Source organism: Pteropus medius, unplaced genomic scaffold, assembly GCF_902729225.1.
Source record: "Pteropus medius unplaced genomic scaffold, Ma_sr-lr_union100, whole genome shotgun sequence".
Taxonomy (NCBI): Eukaryota; Metazoa; Chordata; class Mammalia; order Chiroptera; family Pteropodidae; genus Pteropus; species Pteropus medius.
The window spans coordinates 4901816-4929656 of NW_024342467.1; the positions used below are offsets into that span (position 1 = coordinate 4901816).

A 27841-nucleotide genomic window follows, 5' to 3' on the forward strand; every position below is an offset into this window, starting at 1 on the left:
TTACGGTTCTAGATGCATAAATACATAGAATAAAAATTAAATCAAAAAAGATCATGTACCCTTTTTAATAAAACAAATAAAAACTAACCACTTCATAAAATTAGAATGAAAAAAAACTAAATCAACATAATATTTATATAGTAAAATTTTTCCAAAATAGTCATATCTGTGAGTTCCTTTGGTAACACTGAAGGAGAAAACATACTTTTCTTCTCTTCCATGTTGGCAATAAAATTAAGAGTATTATATTTGCCACATTAACCAGTTAAAATTTGTGAGCAAAATTCTCTCTCTCACCTTACCTGAGGATTATCATTTTGTTTCTTATGCTCCCATCAATAGAATCTTTAATAAAAAATTATTTTTCTTAAAAATAGAACTTTAAAAATAAAGTATTTCCTTAGTATATGGAGAACGTTCTAGCATAACTAGCCTTTTAAATGTAGCCACTAGAAACTGCCCTTTGAAGTTAACACCTGGCAATTTCATGTCACCTTATTAAAATCCTTAAACACTTCAGAAATCACTGAAATGTGGCAGAGACATGTTTTTTTAATGTCAAATAATACATGTGAGAGAAAGTTAATTCCTATATTACCTAAGAAGCTGATAGCTGAAAATAATACCTAAAAATGACATACTGTATGGAAGCCAAGTGAGAAATTAGACTTAATATAAATACACAAACATGTAATGTGTTTAAAAAACTTGACAGTTTCATAGCAGAAAAGGGTGTAGATAGTCAAACTGCTGGACAACTTCACACTTTGGTGAGGAGTATACAATATATCCTCTGTTTTAAGAGGGGCATCAGGAGATATAAAAGTTTTTCAGGAATAAATGATGTTGACTTAAAAATATTCAGGCAACTTACAAATTAATTGTAATGTAAACTATTAGAAAATTCTAATGAGCAATGTTCACTTAATAGACTACAATAAAAATTGCAAAGATACATATACTGGAATGAAAATGGCCACAACTTATGAACTAGCTATGCTTTGGGTTCTAAAATACCCATTAGCCATATGTGAAGATTTTCTTCATGATAGGATTAAAATAAAATGCCTAAGGTGTAAGATTAGTTTGTATTTCTTGTGATTTCTTAGTTGAAATGCAAACTGATAATCAATTGATTTAACTTTTTTTTTTTTTTAAGACCTGAAGGAACTGACTCATTATGAAAAGTCATTGTGAATAAAGTAGCTAACTTGGGGAAAAATAAGGATAAAAATGAGCAAGATATGAGAAAATAGTAAAAATTTTTATAACAATCTCCATAGAAATGAGACTAAGGAATAAATTAAACTACAATTAAACAACAACAACAAAAAATGGCTAATAAATTAGAAAATGTCTTTAGCTTTTGTACAAGGGAGGGTTTCCCAAAACTGTAGAAAAGTAAAGCTAAAGTGACCTAAACATCCAGAATCATACCACAGGGAAGCATAAATCATAGTTCCTGGAAGGCACAGAATTATTCCTTAGTTCTCCATCTACAAATAGGACCATTCCATAAAAATCGACCTTTTCTCACTAGAGGTGATGACATCCAGGCAGTAAAAACATACTCACAGGAACAGCAGAGACCCTGCTTCCCCACACCAATCAGCATGTTCAGGCAAAGATTGCAATAGGCAGGTTTGTTAAAGTGCTTGAGTCGCCACACATGCTGTCCGTCATCTTTCACGTTCTGCATGGGACGTAAGAGAAACAGATTTCACTTAATGAAATAAACAGTGGAATGTGTAGGTGCCAATAAAATTCAGAGCTGGACTGAAGCATTTGAAGACAATCTGTTATTTCATCTCTAACTTTCTCCAAGATCACTACAGAGTCTAGAAAAACACATGTGCTCTAGCGGAATGAGACCCTGCTAATGAATCTTGGGATGCTATAGCAACCCACAAATTCTCGTCTAATGTCAATAGTACAGCAGCATGTCCCAAACCATCATAATGACCTGCCAAACAGAGGGATGTGTCCACCTCAAGTTTGAATACTTTATCCTTAGCACAATTCCAGAAACCAACAAATGAATAAAGGGGGGAAAAATGAATAGAAGGGCCTTACAAATAAAAACTTGGAAAAAATATGTTAACACTTGCTTAGTAGTCAATGCAAATTTAATGATGGTCGTTATGTCTTATAAAAAGGCAGAAGGATAGGATGAGAAGCAATAATACTTAAAGGTCAGTTATGGGTGGTATTCTAAGGCTTTAATTGAGAATTCTCTGTTACAGTTTATTTAAATATATTTTTGTATGTCTCAATGGTAAATTTTAAAAGATAAGCTTTTTTAGTTTTATTTTTTTTTCTTCTCTTTAATTCCCCTCACCCCGACCCCACTTCCACTCTTGACCTATGAATGTTGCTGTTTCTCCTTAAGAACTGGATCTCTGAAAGTGGGGCATCTCCTCCCACATGTTCGCAGGGTGCACCCAGGGCCTGGCACCCCCGGAGTATGGTCCACCTAGGGCACGAATCCAGAACCTTCTGCACGTAAAGCAGACGTGCTAACCAATTCACTATGGAGCCACCCCAATAAGCTTTTTTAAATATCTAAATTATATCATCATTTTGTTTTCTCCTTTTTTGTAAAATATGAATAATTTTAATTTCATAGAAAGGTGGTCAAAATATTAAAACTGTATTACTATATTTATTTATAACATTTATATTTATTTGCAAAAATAAATCTTGAATTTAAATTAATTCACATTTTAGCCGAGCAACTGTAATTATTATTTATTCTTCCAAGTAAAACTGTAAAATATCATAACAGCTGCTTCACTAATAGGCATTTAATCACATTTGCACTGTTCAAGATTAAAGTGAAATAATATGATGCTATTGAATGCCTTGAACTCCTTACAAGATGTTTAAATGTATTGAATAAAGTCACTATACATCATTAGTTTTGTTACCACCATTTTCTCATTAACATATAGTTCTTGTATACCATTTACTAAATTGTATCAAATTCAATTAATTTTAGATATCATTTATTGGTATTCTATAGAAACCATTATAAGACATAATTTTTCACATTAGTCGAGTTGTTTTATTTCTTAGAATACATTCACTTAATAAATTTTTGAACACTTACTATGTGCCAGGATACTAAAACTAATTCTGTAGTAGTGGAACAGTATAAACGTGTCCAATCATCTTGTTTCTCTCGATAAAAATCATGTATCAATAATATCCCCTATTTTTTCTTATTCTCAGTCAAGAGATAAACCATTGTATTTGTAGTACTAGATTAGATCCATAGTGACTAATTCTTATATTAGAACCAGAAATGTCAAATTTATCATAATATGCAACTAGTGAAAATGCTTCTTGGGAGATAATTCTCCATGGGTCCCTTATATTTCTGCATATTTTATAAGCATAGCTATCTTTTTTTTTTCCTATGCTATCTTTCAAACATGTTTGAAAATAATCTTGGATAACAGAGATATGTATCACTAAGGAGCCTAAGGAGGATAGATTTACTTACTGTTCAGTAAAATAAAAATCTCTCCCAATTCAGCAAAGGTTAAGCAGGTTTGTTTACTGCACATTATTAAAAAAAAAAAAAAAAGTTAGTTTCCCTAAAACAGGGTTCCAAGCTCTGAAGGTGTGTACAGCAAATACTTGGGCCGTAATCTACCACCCTTATGAGGCTTCATGGGCCAGGAGAGAACTGGCTCAGGCATGAAGCTCCTACTGCCTGCTTTGTTGAGAGTTAAAAAGTACTTTGTCTCTGACCCAGGAATCTCACGACCTCTGCCAGCATCCAGAATGAAACTGTGACAAGCTAACTTTTTAACTCGTAAGTGGTCTAAATTTCAGTCCTCTTCACAGTTCTTGACAATGCTCAGAGATTCGTTTTTCTGACAACTAACAAGCTCTCGACAAAAGCAGTTATGCTGAAGGTGTCATGGAGAGGACTTTAGAAGACTTCAGTGTTTTAATTTTCTTCCAAAACTTACAAAATAGGCTTTGCAGTAATATCTGGATCTAGCTCTGGTTTGTTTGAGTCATAAGGTTTCTAGTATGTTTAATATATAAATAGAAAGCTTTATGTATTTATTTAACTTCTATGTTCTTAAATTTCTATTCCTTCAAATAAGAATAAAACATCCTGATGAGAAAAGTTTAAGTAATGGAGTTGTTAATTTTTTTAAAAACATGTTGATAAAGTTAACAGTTTAATGCTTAAAGAACATTTACATAAAAAGGAGAAAGGAATACCACAATTTTCATATGTATTACTGTTCTTATAATCCTTGTCATTTCATTTTTAAATGATTGTCCATTACATGTGAATAAGCCTCATCCTGTTGAAGAGCACATATGGACTAAGTTAGCTGGCATTTTCCTTATCAAAAAATAAACAAGTCTGAACGTGGGTGTTCTGTCAATCAGAACACTTAGCCATGTTACAGGCTGCAACTGATGTACAAATCCATTACCCAGACATAAAATGCTTTACCAAAAAACAAATTAAATAGCTTTATAGCTCTTAGCTGGATATATTGCCAAAATATGCAAAAGATGAAATATGTATGTGACTTCAAGAGAAAGAAATTGAAACCAGGAGCCAACTACTTCTCAGCAGTGCAAATTATACTCCAACTCCGTATTTTCATGTCTTGTCTTGTTTGTCATATTTAGATTGTAAACTTAGTGGAGGAGGAGGAGATTCTGTCCTTGCAATATTGTATCAGCTAGTCGAGCATATTCCTATTAGTACTTCTATTGCAAATAAATATTTATTGTCATAGAAAGGAATTAATTTTTATAAGAAAGAAATGAAGAGGAAATCTAGAAGGCTTGGGCCCTGGCCTACTCTGAAAATGTGGATAAGCCATTTTACTTTTCTTCTTATTTTCTTGTCTAATAAAATGAAAGTACCCACTTTCCTTGCCCAGGCCGTGGTGTGAGGTTTCATTATACAATACCTGTGAAGTCAATTTAGCTCCTTAGAAGACTGGTGTTATATAAACAGCAAATATTATTACCATCAATGGGTTGACTTGTATAACATGTCAAAGTTCCAGCCAAAAGATATGAGGGATGTTTGTAAGTTTACCATACTTTATTTCAGAAAAATTGTGTTCTCATGATTTTTTCATCATTGGACATTATTCTTAATAGAAATTTATTCCTGATATGTATTGAACATAATATTTTACAATAGAGCAGTTAGTCCTGTGTTTATGACAGGGAAATGCTTACATTCTCAGAGAGGAGCCCCAGGTTCTTTCTCTCTTTCTAATCCCCTAGAATTCAAAAGGTTTCAAAGGGGAAAATGCCCTTTAGAACTTTTGAAATCTATTTCATTATCAATAGTAATTTCTAAGGTTTTAGTTTTTCCCTGAACACAGTCAAGATCACATATAGTATTTACCTGAACTAGGGCTACTCTAAATAACATCATTTTTTTTTTAAAAGACTTCAAGGAGAAATTTCACTGATGTCACAGCCAAAATGTCCCTACCCCCACGCCTAGCCATATCCCCACTTAAACTGACTTCACTTATAACACAGAAGAGCTAACGTTACAAGTTAATTCCAACTCATTAAATAATAAGCACCATTAAATTACCTTACTATTCTGTTCAGGGTCTCCAAAAAGGTATAACAATCTGAAAGAAACTATTCTTTTAGACAGAATGATGAGCTATATCAGGTGTGGGCAGAGAGAATGAAGACACGAGTTTTAAAATTCTGGAATTAACCGCTTATCTCATCACACTTTCTGAAGTCGGTATAAGATCCTGCCATTCTCGAGGTTCAAATGCAAGTGCAACAGTGCATTAACATCACACTGTCATTTTCCTTAAATGATCTAATCTGGAATCTCAAGAATTGTTGCATTTATCCAGCTTTAGAACTCCTTTCTAGATCGAGCAACATATAAACAGCAGAACAACAACCTGACCATATTAATTTTTAGAATGTAGAGTATAAAACATTAGTTTTCCAAATACAACTTAATCTGTTAAGAATACAACATCTTCTACTCTCCATTATAGTCAGAATTTTTATCATGGAACATGTTAATCTGAAATCAGGAGGCAAACCAAACAATTACTTTTACCTTATTGAGTCAGACCAAAAAAAAAAAAAAAAAAGTGTCCTAAAACATTTCAATCGATGGCAAAGTTTAAACTACCTTTAAGGATTAAAGACCAGGATTCTGTGTGTACTTATAGTAAAATCAAATTTATATCCATTCAAAAATCATACAGGCCAGTTGTGGGCACAACAATTCAAAACTAAGAAGTTAAGGTATCCTTATTTCAAGGCAGGCTCCTACTTAAATGTATATTCCTGTTTATATAATGATAAGAATTCAGAAATTTTCCTTGAAAAATCTAATAATGACCTAAGACTACAGGTTTTAGGAACTGAAGCATTATTAATTATCTTGTTCTTCTAGGAAAAAGAATATCTGTACTGAAAGAATATTATAAAAGGAAAGGGATATTCTTTACTAACTTCTCTTTGTATGTCCAGAGAGGATACCTAGTAGGCACAAAATGACCTAGTTAGTTAATCACAGAGTGTAAAGACCAATTTTATGAAGTTCGCTGTTGCTATGCTATCTCTTCATTAGTTCTCATGCCTTGCTGGGGTTGTCGATTTAAGCTAAAACAAAAAAGTATTAGATTTCTTTCTTCTAAATCACTAAAAATACATACAAAATCTTTCTGTTTGTAATATGACAGATTAGTCATAGAATAAACCAGGAGTCAGCAACTATGGCCCTTGAGTCAATTCTGGCCATTAACCTGTTTTTCTAAGCAAAGTTTTACTGGAACACAGCCTGTTCTTTCACTCATGTAGTATCTGTGATTATAAAAAGAAAGAGATAATCCTGACAAACTTTTCTTTGTATGTCCAACTTTTGCTTTTAACTTTAGAGTAGAACAGTTACAACAGAGACAGTATGACCCACAGAGACAGTATGACCCACAAAGCCTAAATTATTAACTACCTGTTCCTTTATGGCCAAATTTTGCCGATCACCGGAGCAAAATTTTTTAGATACAGCTAGCTCTTAAAAAATTCATTCAAAATTGAGATATTTTTAGAAATAATTATTCAATGAGATAATTGCTAAAGCAAAAATTAGTCAGTCTCAGGTACAAAATTTTTATTATAATCAAAATCACATATGCCACTTAAACTCTCAATTTTCCTTCAGGGGTAAGAGACTGCATCATTTCATATTGGGTACCACAAAGTTTGAAGAACTTCTTGTAAGAGAAAGAAAATGACTCTTATTGTCTATCACTTAATATACAATCAGGTTGTGATAAACTACTTTTCTGATTTTGGCACTGAAACAGATATTTAAAATAGAATAGCTTTTTAAATTCTGTTGATTAAGAAAAATAAGCTACGATAAAATCACAGCTGCTCTGCTTTACATAAGGAGTGAGGATTTCTCTCCCAGGACAATATTCTTATCTGTGTAATTTGGCTAGTACACCACAGTCACTTTCAAATACACTATGGTACTTAACATGCACTGTCAATTAGCATCTACTCCCCGAGCTCATAATTGACAATAGACAAGAGTTTATAGGACAACATAAGAAGACTGGCCACACAATAAATGGCTGAATTCAACCTAAAGCTTCTAGATTTCCAATTTAATAAGAAAAAGTGGGAAGCTGAGGGTGGCCCACCGGGAATGGCACCATGAATCATATTCTCTACAGGTAATAGCATAACACATTAACTGTCTACAGAAAAGAAAATAAGTCTTGATTACTTAAAAAAAAAAGGCCTTCATCACTCAGTTTTCGTTATGCCATTCTTGCTTTGTAAAAAATAAAGAAAAGCCCTTATGCTTTGGAATTAAAGAGGTGTTTCTAACAAACATGCTCTGTTTTGTGATAATAATTACATGGTTTTTGCATTGTATTAAAAGCCATTTTAAAATACTATAGGCTTTATTCTTTTTTTAAAAAGTGAAGGTAAAGGGATATTACTCTCAGAATTGTTCTTTACAGGGGAAAAAGCCAATCTCTGTTAAATTGACCTATAAATTTAAAACAATGTAGCCCTGCCATCTAGTGGTCATAGCTGGGAACATAGCTTGGGAATACCACTCCGGTTACTACATGGAACCCCTAAATTGATTGCTCAAGGAATATCTTTGAACTAAAAACACAAAATAAATTTAAGAATGTGATTATAAAGTAAATTATGTGTCACTAACCTGAAGGGCATCAATGGCAAAGAATCATCATTCAGTTGAAATAAAGTCACTGCTACACTAGAAACTGATATTTTATTTAAAATATTTCGAGTTAAAGCCATCTATATAGCTTATTTTTCTCCATGCTATTTTCATAATATATATACATATATATAATTTGATATATAACTGTACAGTTAGATATATATCAAATTATAAAAAATTGTTTCCAGAGAAAAACATCAATTCAAAATCTTTCTGTGATATTGAAAATATAGGTGACTTAGTCTACATTTCTGCACTTCTTTATCCAATTCCCCAATGACCAAATACTTTGTTAGCTCATTCCTGCACCTTCTCTCATTCTTTCCTACTAGAATTTCCATAAATGTTTAGAATAAACAAAACATAGCTTTCGAAATAAAGAATTCCCTTCCATTATTATTAGAATTTCTTGACTAGTTATTTGACAACTATTTTTCAGTATTGAGTCCACACTAAACCTCAAAATGTTAACATTTTGTCAATTTTCTTGTTTTCTTCCAATAGTTTGATTTACACATGCTTTTTTCAGAAGTTATATTAACAAATTAAATAAATATTTATAATACAGAGATATATAATAAATTATTACAAAAAGATACTAAGTTATATATAAGAAAATTAGATACAAAAAAGATTACTCATAAATTTTCAAACTGTAGATTTATATATCTATTAATAATAAGATCTACATTAAATATTTATTTTAATAAATTTTTATTTCAAAGGTAATTTCCATATATCATCTAATAGTAATTTTTTGTTCCCTTCCTCTGACCACATCTAAAATCTCATAGACCTCGTGAAGGGTAAAATTTACCTGAATGTAAAATAATTTAAAGATCCAGATGAAAAAGAGACAAATGCTACTGTCCCAAAGTCCATTTATATATTTCCAAACCCACATATAAATATGTACAACATATCTGTATGTAGTCTTACACGTTTTACAAACACAGACTATATGATCTCTTGATAGCTGACTTTCGAAAATTTGGTATCTTGAGTAACTACGGTAAATTTTTAAGTCTGCCAAATTGTTATTGCTGGTAATAAGTATGAAAAGTGTTAGGGTCAATAGCAACGTGGTGGGCACTATTTTCTTGTATCTAAAAAATCTAAATATTATATGTGTCATGGTGCTTTCCATTAGTAATGCTCTTTGAATCTAAGTATACATTTTACTATATGCATGTTATAGTTAATTCTTGTTTAAATGTTTATGCTAAAAACAAAAATGGTGTACCAACTCATTGGATTTTTAAATTAACTATTACTAAAATTCACATCAAGACTGGGACAGAAAGATTTGGTTTCAAAATCACTATCATATCACATCTGAACATGGGTTGATCTATTTTATTCCTCCAAACCAGTATTTAATTGCCACTGGAGGCACTGATATGAGAAGAAAACTTTAGACAGACTTAGAATGAAAACCTGGCTGATCTGCTAATATGTAAGAAAAACTTATACACAAACACATATGTTTCCTCTCAAACATCTCAGTATATAATTGGCTTCTCCAAGTATTTATTAGTTATCAATTAAATAGACTATCTCCATAGGGATGGGAGGAAGAACCACAGAATGCAATAATATTGGGGAGTTTCTTCCATCAGATAAAAGGAGAAGGTCAATAACTTTTTAAACTAGATTATACTTTAAATAGATGAAAAATAGAAAAACTGTGTATTAAATAGTTAATACCTAAAAAATTTAACACCTAAAATGAGTCAATATGTCTGTGACAAGTATTACTACATAAGGAATTATTGTTAAATTGCACTGTGGTATACTTATTAAAAGGTCCAGGCATTCACTACATGCTTAATGGTTGAAAATGGCAAGATCAATTTATAATCAAAATGTATAATAAGAGACCCCACTGACTCACCACCAGGGCACCCTCTCTGTGTAAATGCTTACATTTTCCAAGCCTAGGAGAACAAGAAGTGGAATTGTTGTCATTCCTCCTTGGATCCATTCCTCCAGAGAAACCGTTCCATCGTGATCATAGTCAATTTCTTCCATCATTTCATGGAGGATCTGAAGTAGAGGAGTAGAGAGAAAACTGGCAATAAATCAATAAAGAAAATTTCATATGAACAATAAAGCATTGCATCAAATTGGTTATAACTGTGACTAGCAGCTAAGTGGAGAGTTGAGATTAATATCTAGGTAATTTTGTACAGTGTTAATTTAATCCTATAGCTGAGGATATAGTGGCTCTGCTATATTTCTAGAACTTGACTGGAAAGTTCTATGCACTTTCAAAGATCAACTTTTAGAAATAATTGCTCAACTTTATAATATGTTTTCACTGAATGACACAGCTAAAACAAGAAAGTATCTTCAATTTAAAAGTAAAAATGATCTTTAATTGCTTTCTCTAGATTATTTTTTTAATTCAAATATATGCCAGATACTGTCTGAACAAATTAACTTCATGGTAAAGAGCTGAAATAATTCTTTGCTAAGTGGTAAGAGGCGGGAGAATTATGTTGCTTTTAATTGCCTATCAGAACTTAATAGAGCCAAGAAGTTAAACAATCAAGTCATTTTTGATTAGATTTCTTTTCTAAAGATGACTTGCACAGAGAGTCCCAAGTTGTTGTCCACAGCTTAATACATTTATCTCACGGTTATACAGCATTCATATCAGTATTTGATTCAAAGGGTTGTTGTGAGAGTTAAATGTGTTAGTATAAGTATCTTTGAAAAGTATCTAGCATATAGAGTAAGTGTGATATAGGTATTCTTAGTGTTATATTAGCAGAAATTATATGTCAACTCTAAATATATTACCCTTGGCTGATGTTAAGGAAAAGTGCTTATCTAATTGTGCTAAATCAACCAACATGGTAGAACTCCAATGAAGAAAATAATTCACCATCTTTATCTAATATAGACATTTTAATCAATGCAGAAAAAGAAAGAAGTACAGAGAACATTAGAATGAAAATTTGAAAAGGTGCAATAAATAGAATACTTAATATGATGATAGAAGTGTTGTTTGCTTAAAAAGTCCTAAACTTGACTGATTAGTATCTTACTTCAGAAAGTGTTTGAAAATCAGATTATTTAGCTATAGAACTAATTAATAGATATTGAAAGAGACTTTTTTGAACAAAATGATGGTGAAATAATTATTTCATTGTTCTCAAAATGAAACACGGGAGACATTACTTAGAATGTGGCAAGTGCATAAGATCTCATTGAAATGCCTGCCCCTTGAAAATACTCTAGGGTGAACTAGGAGAAATGAATGAATGAGGAGAGAACAAAAACACAGAGCATTTGTTTTAGATGGCTGATGATTTTATTTTGTACCTAATAATTCTCATGTTGGAGCTTGGGTACATTTTGAAAAAATTCCTTTCAAGAACATCTTCCCTACTAAATGCCATCAACCTCAAACGTTCAATTCTCTTTATTCACATATGCCAACTTATCAGGGGCCTGACAATGTGTACAAATGCACACACTTGTCTAAAACTGGCAGAGCTACTGAATCATCAGGCAGGATGAGACAAGTTACTGTGACGGCAAACACAATGCACCAGGTAAGTCTTTTATCTTGACTTTCTAGTATTTATACCACCCAGAGAAGTAGCAGACTTACTTGCCTGGACCATAATGCTAAAAGTTTATTACCTGTATTTTTCATTAGGTATTTATCATAATTCAACTGCCCAACCACCAATTGTTCCCTTCCTTAGAGCACCCGGATCTTCTCAAACTCAAGCCACTCACTCCACCGCCAACAAAAACTTTTTGTTGGGAAGTGGTAATGCCCACTTCTGCTTTGAAAGCAGATGGAAAAAGACCCCACTTCCCTCCATCACTCCAGTGAGGACAAGAGGCTTGACTGATAGATGAATGATATCATGGGTATTAAGGTGAATAGGATGGAGACCACTGTGTTAGATTAACATAACCAAAAAGGGCAACAGAATTTAAAAGAAGTCTCTTGATTTCAGTGCAAAAAGTATTAAGATGAATCAAGCAGTATTCTTAGAACTAAATGCATATTGCCATAAACTTTATTATTTCATATACAAACTGCAACACTGTTAATATATCTTCCTCTCATTATACACAGCATGTGTATTTCCACATCCGAAAAAGAAAAAGGAAAAGAAAAAGAAAAAGAAAAACCAGTTGAGTTAGAACTTGGGAAACCATTTCCCAGTAAGAATGGTGCCCTCCTTTGTCCCTGGCATTGCACATGACTTTGTTTACTTTGCTAAGTAAGTTTGCATTAGTTTGGCATTAGTTTACCAAAACAAGGGAAATGCTATCAGAGCCCTCTTCAACATCACATATTCATGCCATTATCACGCTGTTAACTGCATAAATGTGAACAGTTTAGAAATAGTCTTTTTGAATTCATATAAAATATAAACCACTTAAATTTATTTTTATTTGCTTAATTCATGTGCAATTTGCTAAACTTACTTGTTTAAAAAAAAAAACGACAAATTAATAACACTTATCGACTTGCCCAAAAATATTATTTGTGGCTAAAGTCAAAGTTTCTAATTAAGTATGTTTTAATATACATTCGAATTATGTTATAATTTTGGTACAAATCTATTAAAAATAAGAAGTTTTTAAGCTCTTATAGGCATTGTAGGTACTATCTCTTTAAATGACTTACTTAAAATTTCCTAGCTCTACCTCTAACTAACTGAAGAGTTTTGGGCAAGTAACTTTAACACTCTGGGGTCTCAATTATTTCCTCGTCTATAAAATGAATAAGATAGCAGTATCTGCCTCAGAGAGTTGCAAACTTTAAATAACACATATACAAAAGACAGCACTGTGCACCGTAAACTATCATCATCATCTTTTTAATCGCCTTCATCCTCTTTCAGAATGACTATTTTAGCAATTTCCATATAAGGAAAATCAGAAATCAAAACCATATTTCAATTGTGACTTTTTCTATGGCACGGCATGACTGCGGCAGTGCCCATCAACATCTTCTATTGATCTACATGCATATTAGACCACCATTCAAATTAATTTCCATGAGGAAGAGAAGTAAAAGTTACTGCTAAGAGTTTCTGAATACAACATATATCATTTCTTGTTCAGAATTCACTTTGGCTAGAAATAATAAAATTATAATATTTTGATCAGAAATAATCACTTAGAGTTATCAAAGGAAACAAAATCAAACAACAGTAATAGAATAGAGTTTCCAAAAAGACAAAAGAGAAAGGGGCCGTCAAGCCTCTTTTATTTGGCCAATAGTTAAACCATTTATATACCTACTGGATTAAGTTCAGTGACATCCCATTCGAGGTACTCTGCAACATGCATCATCTGACTGATGATATTTTCTAGCTCCTGAAGCAGAGAGAGGGACAAAGAGAATGGGGGAAAAAGAGAGAAAATGAACACCAAGTCTTACTAAACAACTTTGACTTGCAGTACTTGTTTTGTTCAACCTGTAAAAGATTTATATAATTACACATATGTAAAATATCTGTTTAAAAGGTCTGATTAATTACACATAAAAGAAGAGTCTAAATAGAAATTCACTTTGCATTTTGTCTAGAAATCTTCACCAGGAGAGGGCACAACCATACAAAGAGTTTCTTCCAGTAGATTTTTAAGGAAGAAACTTTCTCTGGAATGGAGAGTCTGATGAAAGGAGGAGATGCATATTTTCACAAGACATGATTTTTAAGTCACTGAGTATCTTTACCTTTTGGCTTGAAAACAGGTGTTTGAGAGCAACTGAGAGATTTATTTTTATTTGATATATTGAGAACGTATATCGACTCTTCCAGCCATTTATTAGGATCATTTGCTCTGCTAGAGAATGTTCAGGGTCAAGATCAGGAAGCTTAACTCATGGAGAGCTTATTTTACGAGGGGATAGAATTTTGGTTTGAATTTTCACATTATTCTACTCAAATGTCAACTCTTTAAAGAACTGATAGTGAATACTTATGGCTTGGCTAAATAGCTTTAAACTATTTCGTACGTAGATATTTAATGTTTTAATTTTTCCGTATCTTCAGAAAAGATTAAAGATACATTGCAAATGCTAGTAATTTTAAATGTAGTAAATTTAAAGTGGTGTTATTCAGTGTGACATTTAAAATATAAGTATAAAAGAATAAGGCTTGAACGTATATTAATGAAGGATTATTCTACTCAAACCTCTGATCTAATATATGTAGTTAACATTCATAGAATTAAGTCAGAAATATGGTAAAGAGGTTTTCTTTGGTGGGAGGTGGGTCATGGATCCCTTTGAGAAACTAATGAAAGCTACATTTCCTCTCTCTAGAAAGGATGTAATCATGAAAATGTTATTTATGCTACAAAGGTTGTCTCAGAAATAATACAAATATAAATGCGTTTATTTATTACAGATAAGAAAAATTTTAAGCACTTGGAATTATAGGCCAGAATTGGGTGTGTGTGTGTGTGTGTGTGTGTGTGTGTTACTAATCTTCACCTACTCTATTTCTGCTTATATATGTCTTAATGGTTTGGTATAGTTAAGTCCCTCGATATGTTTTCAGGAATAGAAACTATTTTTAGTGGACTATTATGTAGGTATGCAACATTAAATAAGTCACTTAACCTAAGACTCGGTTTCTTCATCAGTAAAAATATTTCTTTTAATATTCTAATCTTACCTAGTTTGAGAGTTGCTGCAAAGATTAAACATGCTATTATATGAAATGCATTTATCTTGTCTAGCATATTATAAGTGATTAATAAACCTTAATAGTAATATTAGACATAGTGGTCATTTTTCAAAGTATCAGTTTTCCTCTGCTTTGCCTCAATATGTGAACTGCTACACCTTACAATTTCTAAGCAAATGACATCAGAAGATGTAATTTCAAACTCACATTGAAAGAAATATACTGGGCAGTAAGTTTTGTTGGAAAAAAACATAGAAAGTAAATCCAGACCTTTAATTACAGAAAAGACTAGGTTAACATAAACAAATGTATTTATTCCAACTTATTGTTTAATATTTTGAATATAGCCACAAATATTGCATATTGTGAGTATAGCCACAATTTGCTATCAATCTACTATATGTTAACAAAAAAATGGCAGAGAGCAAAAACAGCATTTGACTGAATTTTCAAATAAGCTGGCAACTCTTGGCTAAAAGCCTAGTGAAAAAAAATCCTTTTAATTTAATGAAAAAGAAACATTAAATAAAACAAATCAGCAGTAAAAATATATATTAGTGTAATCAAAAGTGCTACAATAAGCATATTGAACTACCTAGAAGAAATCTTAACTGCAACTATGAAATGCCACCAGAAAATGAGCAAATGTATCATGTAGCTTGTTATTCCTAAATAGAAAACTGAACACCACTAGGCACTTAAAAATAATAGCATCTGAAAGAATAGAGAGATTTAAACATAAGAAATCCCACAATCACAGCATCAATTCAGATTGGTGTTTATTTCCTGGAGTGAGAATTATATATTTTTATCACTCTCTGGAGAAGCTAATATATTGTTATCCTAATCAGTGTTACAAAAGTATGTCTTCAACTTCATTGCTTTGTTTGTAAAAGTCTGCTTGAGTTCTGCCATAGGGAGGGACATCAGATGATGAGAGAAACTCTCTCATTATCAGAAATAACGTTTATTTTAATCATTACTAAATATATCAAAACATTTGTTTTGAAGTGCCCGTGTACTTCAAAATTTCCATAATCTAACACTTATTCTTTTAGTAATATCCTTATTTTCCTTTCTAGAACAGAGAATAATATGTAAAATGTTATTAGTAAATATGAAGTACATTATTAGATAAAGCCTGAGATAGATTTACATGAGGCACTGATTTGTGCAGTACAATTGAGAGTCTAACTACTCTTCTGAAAACTATTAATGATTTGCATATGTTAGAAATAAAATAAACATTTAATTATTCATTTCAGTTAAATCATACAGAGATGATATTTTCTTCTATTGCTTATTATAACTAAAACTATAGAGAGTGCAAGTTGCATTTAAAATTGGATGAGACATTTTAAAAAGGGAAATTTGTCAAAGCAATTTGTAAATATATTTAGCTATTTCAACAGCCTATATGGCTAAGAATACTTTTTAAAAGGTGAATGATTAAATGATTAAATCGACTTTATAATTCTTTTAAATTCTACCTGTATTCTTGATATTTTCTATAGTGTCAAATCTCACATTTTTTTCTTTCTAGATCAATGGTCTCAACTTTCTCATGTTTTATCCAAATAAGGTTTAGTCATCTTTATCTTTAAGAGCATAAAATATCACTTCTTGGTAATAAAATTTTTCAGTACAATTGTAATCTAAGTTTTCTCAGATCACTCTCTTACAAAAAGTCAGATGATAAAAATGCTGTGTGAGTTCATGAAAATTATATTAAATGTATCTTCTATGGTAATAGCTATAAATTTATTCAATACATTTTTCAGAACAAACTACTTTGAAATTTTCTGAGAAAATTTGAAGAAAAAAATTACCGAGCTGTCCAGGAAGCCATTCCCATCTGTGTCATACAGGCGAAACATAACTAGAAATAAAAGAGATGTTGGGAAAAAAGATTACAGGCAATAAGATCAATGTTATTATAAGGCATATTCTTTAAAATTTATTTTTCATTGAAATCAAATACTAAATCTCTCCCTACTCAAATCAATTGATTTGTGAGATCATTTCTCAAGCTAAATTGAAAATAAATTAGTTTATAAAAATATTAGCTATCAGGTAAAAAGTGTATCAGTATTTGTTATATATCTAGGAAACAAAAAAAGGTACTATTTGTTCAAATTCTTTATTACAAGAGCATTAAATGGAAACTCAAAAATAAAAGAAGAAATTTAAACATTCAGAGTGTGGATATTAAAGCACAGAGTGGATAAGAAGAAACAACCACTTGGGTGATCTGGAAATAAACTGTAATTTGGAATCCACCATCCATTATTCTGTGAGCTTAATCAAACACTATTTTCTTCCGTAAATTGAGAATAATCACCCTGTCATAAGACACACATTTGTTGTGAAAGTTAAGGGAGGTGATACATGCAAATGCATATCAAAAGCCATAGGTATTACACAAATATAAGCCACTGTTTTTGACTGATCCCCAAGCAATAAAGGAAGGAAAAGATTACTGGCAAATCAGGACATTTTTCTGATGGAGGATGACAAGACATAAAATGCATTATTATAATGGCTATAATGGAGTATTTGTTTAAATCTTAGATGTCGTTTCATAGGGAAACCACTATTTGAACTAATCAAGTAAGGAAAAGGTGAATGTTGGCTTTGTGGTAGTGAGCTCAGGAAAGCAGCATGGCAGAGGTCCATGACTGGTCTGAGGATTCCCTTTTATAATTCACACACCACCAGGAGACTACTGATTAGGCTGCAGGTGTCATTTTGAGATAAACAGAGAAGAATGACACAGCTATAAAAATAGAGCAGTGGAAATGAGCGTTTGCATTGGGTTTGTATAACTTCCTGGAGAATCTTGACAGCTGAGGTTTATAACGTTAAATAAAGATATTGATAATTAGGAGATATAAACATATAATGACCTTGATCATATATTTGTAATTAATTTTTATTTTTGTATATAACAGTAAAAGAAATAATAATAACCTGCTTTATTAAAAATAAACTTAATTAAAAATTAACCTGTTTCTCTGTCTCCCCTGTGATACTGTACATGAAACACTGATCTTAAAAAATGAACATACTGTTGAAGTATTATACTTATAGAGAACTGTAACATTTAAAAAATTATCAAAATGAACACACTAATGCAACTAATGATCCAAGTCAAAGAACAGAATATTGCTAATATAACAGAAACTTTCTCATTTCCCCCCATTATTATTTCCTCTCCCCTTTCCAAACTTCTCGAGTCTCTTGACTTCTACATGCATTTTTTGAATTTTAGCATCATTTACTGAATATTACATTTCTGATCTTCATCTGCATTATTCTGAGCAGTATTAACTCATTTACTTTTTTTTCTGCATATTATTCAAAGGTATAAAAATATTACAATTTATTCATTCTAACTTGAGCAATATTTAGGTTGTCTCCAATCTGCTATTTCTATAAACCTTCTTGTGAATGGCTTTTATGCTAGATGAACATTTGACAGTTGGTTATAAACCAGTAAAAGAGATATCTGAGTCATAGGACTTGCAAATGTTTACCCGTTAGTAATATTGTGGTTTTACCAAACTAGACAGCAGTCAGTGAGAGTGAGTTGCTCCACATCCTTGCCAACAGTGGCTAGTATCTATCTAATTTAAGCCATTCTGGTGAGGGTATAGTGGTATGCCACTGACATTATAATTTTCATTCCCTTGAATACTAGGGAGACTGAGCTCATTTTCATATGCTGATTGTCCAGACAGGCTTGAATGTTCCCAGGATATTCTTGACCCGCACTGTGCCAGTTCGAGCCTGTCTGATTGAAATTACATGATGGATCTACAAGCAGAACTACCCAAGTTAGCTTTTTCCAGACATAAAAATTAGATATAATAAAATGAATGCGGTTTTCTTACACCACTAAATTTGGTGGGGAAGGGTTTGTTACAACAGGAAAAGAAACAGTTACTGGAAAGATAATCTTTACTTGACCTTCAGTGCCAACTTTGTCATAATCAAGTATCCATGTAGGTTGTTTGGGTCAGTTTCTAGATTTCCGATTCCACTGACTTGTCTATTATTGCATCAGTACCACACTGTCTTAATTACAGCAGCTTTAAAAAAAAAACTTGATATGAAATTAAACATATCCTCTAATAACTTTATTCAATTTCAGCTTTGTTTTTAGAAAGGACAAGCTGATTTAAAAATTTACATAGAAGTAAAAAAGACTAAGAATTCCCAAAACAACTTTTAAAAGGGAGAACAAATTTGGAAGGTTTCCATGACCTGACTTCAAGAGTTGCTAAAAACCCAGGGTAATCAAGACAGTGAAGCTGAAGGATAAACACATACAACAAGGGGAGAGCAGAGTCCAGATAAAAATCCACACACATATGGTAAGCAAGGATACCAAAATAATTCAAAAGACTTCTCAAAAAAAATGACAATGGAACTAGATGGATATTCATATTAAAAAGATAACCTTGACTCTGACTTCATATTAAACATAATCTTCATGTCAAAATGACTTTGAACTTTAAATGAAACTTTGACATTTTTAAAAAAACAAACTTTAATTTTAACATTAAAGCAAAACTATAAAGCTTCTAGAAAAAAATGTAAGAAAATACATTCACAATCTAAGGTCACCAACCTTAAGGTTCATGAACCAACATGAACCATCAACGACAAAATAATAATAACAGGTAAATTAAACCATAAAAATTAGTGCTTCTGCTCATCAAAAACAAACTGAAAATAAGAAAATAAGTCAACCACAGACTTGAAAAAATTTTCTGAACACATATATCTGACGAAGATTGTTTTCAGAATATATGAACAAATCCTAAAGCTCGGTAAGAAAAAGACAAACAACCCAATTAAGAAAGAGACCGAAAATTGAACAGATATTTCAAAAAAGAAAAGTATATGAATAGCCAACCTATATAAACCACAATTAGAGACCACCATATACCTATTAGAAAGATTCTGGAACTGAAATATTTTTCCCCAAGAACAATCTTCCAAAACTGCTCAGCTGCTTAGCTGCTCTCATTTGTAATTCTAAAAAGTATAATTTAAAAAGTGTCAAAAGCCAACTTCCTCTCTCCTAGAAATTTGACCCACAAATCCAATTAGTCTTGATAATTCCCTGAAATTTTCAGATTAAAAAAAATCTTGTGTCTAAAATTTCTAGTTGTTTCAGTAAGAAAATTGGGCTGAAAACACAATTCACTATTGACTGAAGGAAAACTCCTAATTTCTTTACGTAGTTAATTTCTAAACATTAATAGGAGTGAATAGCTATCTATGAATTCTTTCTAATTCATCAAGGAATAAAGTTGGAGAACTTTAAGTTTAACCAATAATAATATCAATAATAAAATTAACATACATATACTGAGCACTATGTATCACTTACTCTAAGTTTTACCAAGTCTAATCAAGGGTAAAAATTTTCTTTGGTCCTGGATGAGAGGAATTCTAGGATTTTAATTTTCAGAGATGTCTACTTTTCTAATTTAAAATTATAGTGGGGTCATACAAAATATAAAATATTGAACACACATATTTACCTTGGTTTTCTACTGAAGTGCCACAATAGTAATAGTAAGGGATAAAATAGGCATATATTCACAAGCACAAAGAAAACATAAAAGGAGAAAAGAACAACCACATTTTAGAAGCTGGACAACACACAGTGACTGACTTAGAAACTGAGAAATATAAACTTAGGCTGGTAGTAAACAGAAGGCAAAAATTTGCATAGAAAGGGTGATCAGCTGGAAAACCAATTGATAAATCTTCACAAAAAGAAAGTAGACCTCAAATACTACCCTTCATGCTTTGTACCTGAGAGTATACCAGCTCTCTACCCCAGAAGAAGACTGGGCCTTTGTGCAAGAAGTCCAATCACAGGAATTCTGACCTCAAGGTATTTAGAAATTCTGATGGTGGGGTACTATACCAAGGATAGGGGAATTATGTGACAGTCTGTACTCTGAATATGAAAAGTAAAAGTCCCCTTTCTCATATCCAATTAGTCAGACTTAAATATTAATTACCTGCCCACCTACCCACTACCACCAAGGAATCCTTCCAAAATCAAGCAATTAAAAAAAAAAAGTAGGGAGCAGGGAGAGGATTAAAAAAACTTATAAGTAAGAGGAAAGTTTTAAATAACAAAATAAGAATAGGAGCATATAAGGATCATGCAGAGAACAGATTAGATTCTCTGCAAGGTGTATCAGAAAAAGTGGGGCAGGAGGAGGAGAAAGTCATCATAGATGTAGAAGATATTTTAGGTGTTGAAGGAAAGAAATGAGAAAAGAAATTGAAAATAGAAAAATAAAAAAGAACAGTCATTCAAAATTCTGTCTTGGAGTTTTAACATACCAAAATAGTGGTTCCAGAAAGAACAAAAGAGAAGGTACTAACAATGAAAAGATTAAAGAATAAATAAAGAGCATGAGTTTCAAAACCAAAATTTATGGTGTAAGATTTAGGGATTAATTTGTTATATAAAAATAGAATTAAATAATAAAAAATGCAATTATTAACAGTATGGAAAATGAAAATTCTTTGGCTTGGTAAATGCATGGAATCTTTCCCTTTTAAAATGATATCTGAATAATTAGTTGATAAAATTAATACCTATCTTCAAATATTATAATGAGACTATTTCTTAGAATTTTAAAGTAAAGTTAGGCCCCAAGGTCAAGAGAATCATTGAGCAAATAGACCTTAATTTAAAAACCAACATAATAAGGGTATAGGTTTTTAGGTGCAAAAATAATTTAGGCCCAATATTAAAATTCTGTCAGCATGATAGCTTCTAAAGGTGGGTACCTGTCACAAAGTTACAAGCTAGTTTAACCCACTTTTTTTTTCCTATTTTTATGCTCATGCAATTACACTTTATATAGAAACAATTATGTGCCCACACATGAATTTGGTTAAAAGATCAGAGCAAAGGCACATTATGTAACATAAAGGTAATTCTTTATATGTACAAGTTTTTCTCTTCCAAAAGATTTTTATCCTTTTTTTTCCTTGAATATCCTATTATACATACTCTGGTGTTCTTCTACTTTGCAAATATGTTATTCATATGAAAATATTAATATAGAATTTATTAAACATTAAAAAATTTCAAAAGGCATTTAAGCTGGAATTTCTTCAATTTATGTTTTTTTCTTTTCCATTTAATGTATTTCAAGACTTAGTTAATAAACTTTCAGGGCAGAGGCAAAAAAATAGCTGCTTGGAGTTTGTGAATCTAATGTAATAGAGTAATATTTTCTCCTTTTTCATAAGAGAAACAAAAACAATAAAAGGAAGCTTTTTTTAAATAAAAGGAGCAGTTATGCAGTAGGTCAGAAATCATGTTTTAGTTACAACTAGATCAACTCGTGCATTCTTAATAACCAGTCTCTCTGAGCTTTAGTGTTTTCATTGACACTATTGAGAGGCTGACCACATGACCTTTAAGGTCTCTTCAGAGTTAAATTTCAGTGATTCTGAGATTAATACTCCACATAGCAGTAACTAACATACAGGTTAATCTTCATTATCTGCAGGCCAGTTTTCTATTTTCTGGTTATTTTCCTATTGATTTCTCTTTAGTGATAGATTTCGGGTAAGCTAACTTAAATATTATTCTAGTTAAGTTATTAATAATTTATAAACATTACCCCAAATGTGAATACCATGTATTTTAAAGTCACAGTATAAATAAATTTCACATAATTTTATGACTTAAATTAACTTTTCTCAAGCACCCATTAACTTCAATACAATTCTATTTAACTATTTACTGAGCATGTCTGTGGAAACACACACAAAAATGTGCTCACTCATACAAACGGTCAGGAGCAGGGTGGGAAGTTACAAAGTACAAGGGTACAAGGAGGGAAAGCAAAACAGATCTGATTAGAAGATGACAAGAAGATTCATGATATGAGCTAGGCCTCAAGTGTAAATCTGAGATACACTGAGAATGAACGCCCTCAGCAAATGCACATTATAAGCAAAGTCATAAAGTTGGGAAAGTTCAGGGTTTGTTTGATGACTGAAAACTAGATTCACGTGACTGAAACATCGTTTGTGCATGTGTACACAATTCAAAGCCAAATGTAAGACTGGCCAGGTAGGCTGGAGTCAAATTGTGGAGCCAGGTCAGTTTTTGCATGCTAAGGGCTTACATTTGTTTATTATTCAATAAGGAACTATTAAAGGGCCACTTATTCGTCCACAATCAGAAGAGAAAGTAGAAAGAATAGGTCAGCAAGTTGATGAGTTTTAGATAACATGAGAGAAAGTTACAAAAATTCACACCTGGTATATACGACGATTAAAAAGGCAGGTGTTTGAAGGAGCAGGACATTTAGATTAACTTTTAACTGGAAGAGGTTGGTGACCAGAGAAACACTGAAAGCCAGGTGAGGTTAATCCATCGAATTACATTTTTATTTCACTAAACCTCTGTCACCTCAGCATATGAGCAAATAAATTGAGGGCTTGAACTAAGTGTGAAAGAATAATAATAATGGGCATCATGGATTACGGGGTCAGTCTACATTTGAAGGTATGGGAGGCCAATAAGCAGCAGGCAAATTCAGAATGGAAACAAAGAGGTTAAGGGACAAGATTTCTGAACTTATTTTTATTTCACTTCACAAACAGTTATGTAAACTAATAAATGTGAAGGAATTTATGTGAGCAAATATCGGTTCATTTAATCCTCATAGCAAACATATAAGATCGACATTAGTATCATCCCAATTCTATAGTTGGGGTAACTGAGGCATGAAGTTTTTATTTTTCATTTTTATTTTAATGTACACAGGTCACTCAGATAGTGTCAATTAGGAAATCAATATCAAAATTCAACATTCACCTACAAAAGTTAATTATATTAGGTACTAGATCATATCTATTTGTGTTAATTATAATTATTATTTTTATTTTTTTGTATTTAATAAGTCATAACCATTTTGGAAATACATATATATTAAATGAACAATGATTAAATTTCCTTAAAATCTTATTTAAAAAATTTTAATTTATAATTGTAAAAGAAGACATGAATGTCAAGAATTTGTAAATTTGCAATTGCAGAAGGGGAAAAATAGTACTGTACATTGCTAAGACAGTGGGTGAGAGGAATGAATTCTGACTTAATTGATGTAAGAAATTGAAGAAATTGTGCTTCTGAAATTGAAGTTCATTTACTTTGAAGAATCTGGTGAAAAAAATTACGGTAATAATCTATGAAAAGAATCTAAAGAAATGGTTAAGAAAAAGAGAACAATAAAATTGAATCTGGTGTAAGCTTGAGAAAAAGCTAAAAAAGTCAAAGAAAAAACAGAGGGAAGAAGGTTGATAGCAATGAAGAGAGCAAGGTGGAAGGTCAGGTTTGACTTCATTCATCAAGTAGTTTTGAATGAACTGTGGGTCACCATTCTGCCTGCAATGTGGACAAAGACTGTTGATTCATAAACTCAAATTGAGAAACTAAAAGCACGCCTCTTAGGAATTCTACCTTAAAAAGAAAATACTTCTAGTTGACCTAAAAATAATTAAACTGCAACACAGAGACCATGCTGGAAGGTGTGCTGGTAACTTTATTCAGTCTCAGATCTGGAAATATATATTTGCCTTTCTATTTTTAAATTCATCGCAAACATCATCCTGATAACACCTGAGCAAACTTTCTTTCTGGCTGTCACTTCAACAGAAATTCACTGAACATCAATATTTATTTTGGAATGAGAGAGATTTCTGTAGGTTCTTAGGAATACAAATAAATCTTGAAATGCAAATATTCAACATTTAGGAATAACAAATATTTATTTAAAGAATAATGTTAATATAGCCCATTCATAAGCAGGTGTGACTCACTCATATTATAATAATCCTTTATTAGTAAGAGAAATATTATCAACAAGTTGCTATTAAATTTAATTAAACATACTTCCTAATCATGATTCTGAGACTTTACAATGTTCTATATTTGCTTTAGAAATGTCAAATTTAGGATTCATTATTTTCACTATCATTTCAGTAGCAAGAATTTTTAATTCACTTTAATAACATCCGATATAATCAAGTTAATCACATTATTGAACAAACCACCAGCTCTACATTTATCAAGGGCTTTAGAGACAGAATAAATTACTAAATAAATAATCAGGCTTAGAGTAAATGTTTGAAAAATATTTTCTTGCATTGCAATGAGTGCAGTTTGCCACCAGAGAGAGCTCAGCCACTATATTTTATTAAAGACAGCAATTATTTCTTTTCAATACATAGAAATTCTCTATCTGAAATATCTGCTACATTGTAGAAGAAACAAACAGAGCTACTGTCTAATTATTGGTAATATCCAGAGTCAACTTCTATAAATGAAATTCTCATATTTGGCATTTGAGAAATTATTTGTTCCTAGCAAAGTAAGTGTTAGGGCTGAAATTTTCAAGAAAGATTTCCAGGGGAGATTGGCTGAGACTGCATGTGCACAGTGAACTCTCTTGCTGCCTAATGGGGAGACCTCTTCGTATAGAAATAAATGTTACTTTTTTTCTCTTTTTCAAAACAACATAAAGGATACTTTTTAAATCATTTTATTGCCAATCTGACCAACGTTAAAAAGGGTCATTTGACAGAGAAACATGCTCAAGAAAGGCTCAATAATAAATGGAATTTAATAAATAACCTAAAATTGATAGATTTTTAAATATCCTTTCACTATTTCATTCTCAACTGGAGGAATTTATTATTATTATTAATCAAGGTCACTTTATTTTAAAAAACCTAGATAACCATACTAGATGCAATTTTAAGTTTATCAATATTTGGTCCCTTTCCCTACCCCCAATTGTAATAACTAAACTAAATGAAGAAATACATACATTCAAGTTTATCCTCAGGTCTTCCTCTTTCAAGGAGAGACAGGTAACAGACAATGTCCTTCAGATGGATCACTTCTGGGGAAGAAGTATTTGAAGGAGAAGTACGGGGAGGGGTGATGGCACCTTTATTCATTCTCAGACCTGAAAAAGAATTGGTTTTATCTTCTTGAAAATATCCAAAGCACTCTCAAACAAATAAACAACACCAGTGAAAAGAAAGAAATAGACAGTAAAGCATAGACCATGTAAAGAGCTATATACTTCTAGGCATGGGATAAGCAAAGTCTCTGGACTTTGCAGCGTCAGTATGTTTGGCAGCGTCAAACATACTCTCCTACTGTTGTAAACAATGGAGAATTTAGGGGGACTTAGGGACACAAGGACTGCTCTGTCCACACACTGGAGAGTGTCAGAGTCTGGATCCTATTGACCAGAGTGAGTTGGTAGACAGATCTGAATGCCCCAGGAATCCCTTTCAATTCCACCTTTCTCTGCTTTAGGCGTGACAGCTATAAATCAGCTGGGAAGATACATAAAATTGGCCATAAAAAAGCTGAAGAAGCAATGTGAGTCTGTCATAAAATGATGCATATGTTGATAATCAGGAATCGTTTATTCATAAAAACATGTATTTGTGTCAAATATCTGCCAACACCATGAACGAGACATCTTTTTGGCCATCAAGGAATTTGCCCATGAGTAAGAGAGAAAGGCAACATAAACAAAAATCTGGATAACGTGACAGATATTTAATTAGAGAGGTAAAAATATATGGCTGCATTTTAATTTCTGAAATCCATTCACTCTACCTATTCCAAGACAAGGGTAGAGAACTTTAATACCTGTTTACAACAGTTGATGATTGCAGATTATCTGGTCGATGACAATCAAACTGAAATGTGTTCGCACTAGATGGCTAGTTCCCTCTTACAGAGAAGCCTCTGAAACCAGATTTATGTATGTGAAAAGACCTGAAGGTAAACCCCAAATATCCTTTGAGGTACATTTGACAACATAAGAGGTGTTTGAGTGAGATAGCTAATAAACTGAATGGGATTCCAGGAGTTACTGGAATCCCAACCAAATACAGTCCTACATGCCCATCATTCCTTAGTGTACCTCTGCCTGATCACAACTCTTGCTCTATTCTATTTTCTTTGATGTATAACTGTGGCTGAATATCTGTCATCTCCCCCAACTATCTCAAGACAGCCAGCATATAATTTAATGCATTACAAAAGTCATAAATTAGTTTATCATTTACAATGCTACTAGTAATAAAATTTACCGTTTATTGAATGGCTAATATGTGGGAGGAACCATGCCATGGGCTTTAACGTGTATCATTTAACATAATTCTCACATTAACTTGTGAGGTAAACTGTATACTCCCATTTTACAGATGAGAAATAGGCTTTAGTGATTAATTTCTATGAGTTTCATAGTTAGCAAGTCCATCTTCTTTATTCTACACTAATGGTTTATAGACTATTGTCAGTTCAAGGCCAATAGTAAGAAAACAGAAAAACAATGAATACCTTAATCCAGCATGATCCTTTCACACACACACACACACACACACACACACGTACATTAGGTTTCATAACTGCCTCAGTATATTCTGTCAACCTATTCTCTTCTGTTTCGTTTCATTCTTAAAATTGTCAAAGACCCGCTAAACTGAATTCATTATTCACTAATGCGTCCCTACACACAGTCTGAAAAATACTGCTTAATATACTCCCTTCGTCTTCTTTACCAAATTATTACTTATTTCAAAAACACCTCTATGCATCACATTAATTCTTTTTCTGTTTATAGTTATTGAATATATATATATAAAATTATTTTTCTTCTCAATAGAATGTCACCGACTAATATTAACTAATATAGTTATTTTTACAAGCAGAGAATTGAAGACTATCCTGGGCTTAAAAAAAAACCTGACTAATTCTAACTGACCAAATAAAGCTTAGCCATCTGTAGGAATAAGCAGTTCCAACTTATGATAAAAGACATCTTCG

At 32.0% G+C, this 27841-nt stretch overlaps 1 protein-coding gene across 7 annotated transcripts in view; it reads right to left on the reverse strand.

The window, feature by feature from the left end:
* DGKB (diacylglycerol kinase beta) overlaps positions 1 to 27841 on the reverse strand; it is a 581858-nt gene that overhangs the window by 406233 nt on the left and 147784 nt on the right. For all 7 annotated transcript variants that reach the window (XM_039862429.1, XM_039862425.1, XM_039862430.1 and 4 more), the window contains 5 exons: positions 25818 to 25958; positions 16755 to 16804; positions 13532 to 13606; positions 10178 to 10297; positions 1576 to 1693 (listed from right to left, as the gene is read on the reverse strand). In XM_039862429.1, coding sequence (XP_039718363.1) covers positions 1576 to 1693; positions 10178 to 10297; positions 13532 to 13606; positions 16755 to 16804; positions 25818 to 25958 — 504 coding nt within the window. The remainder of the gene's footprint in view (positions 1 to 1575; positions 1694 to 10177; positions 10298 to 13531; positions 13607 to 16754; positions 16805 to 25817; positions 25959 to 27841) is intronic.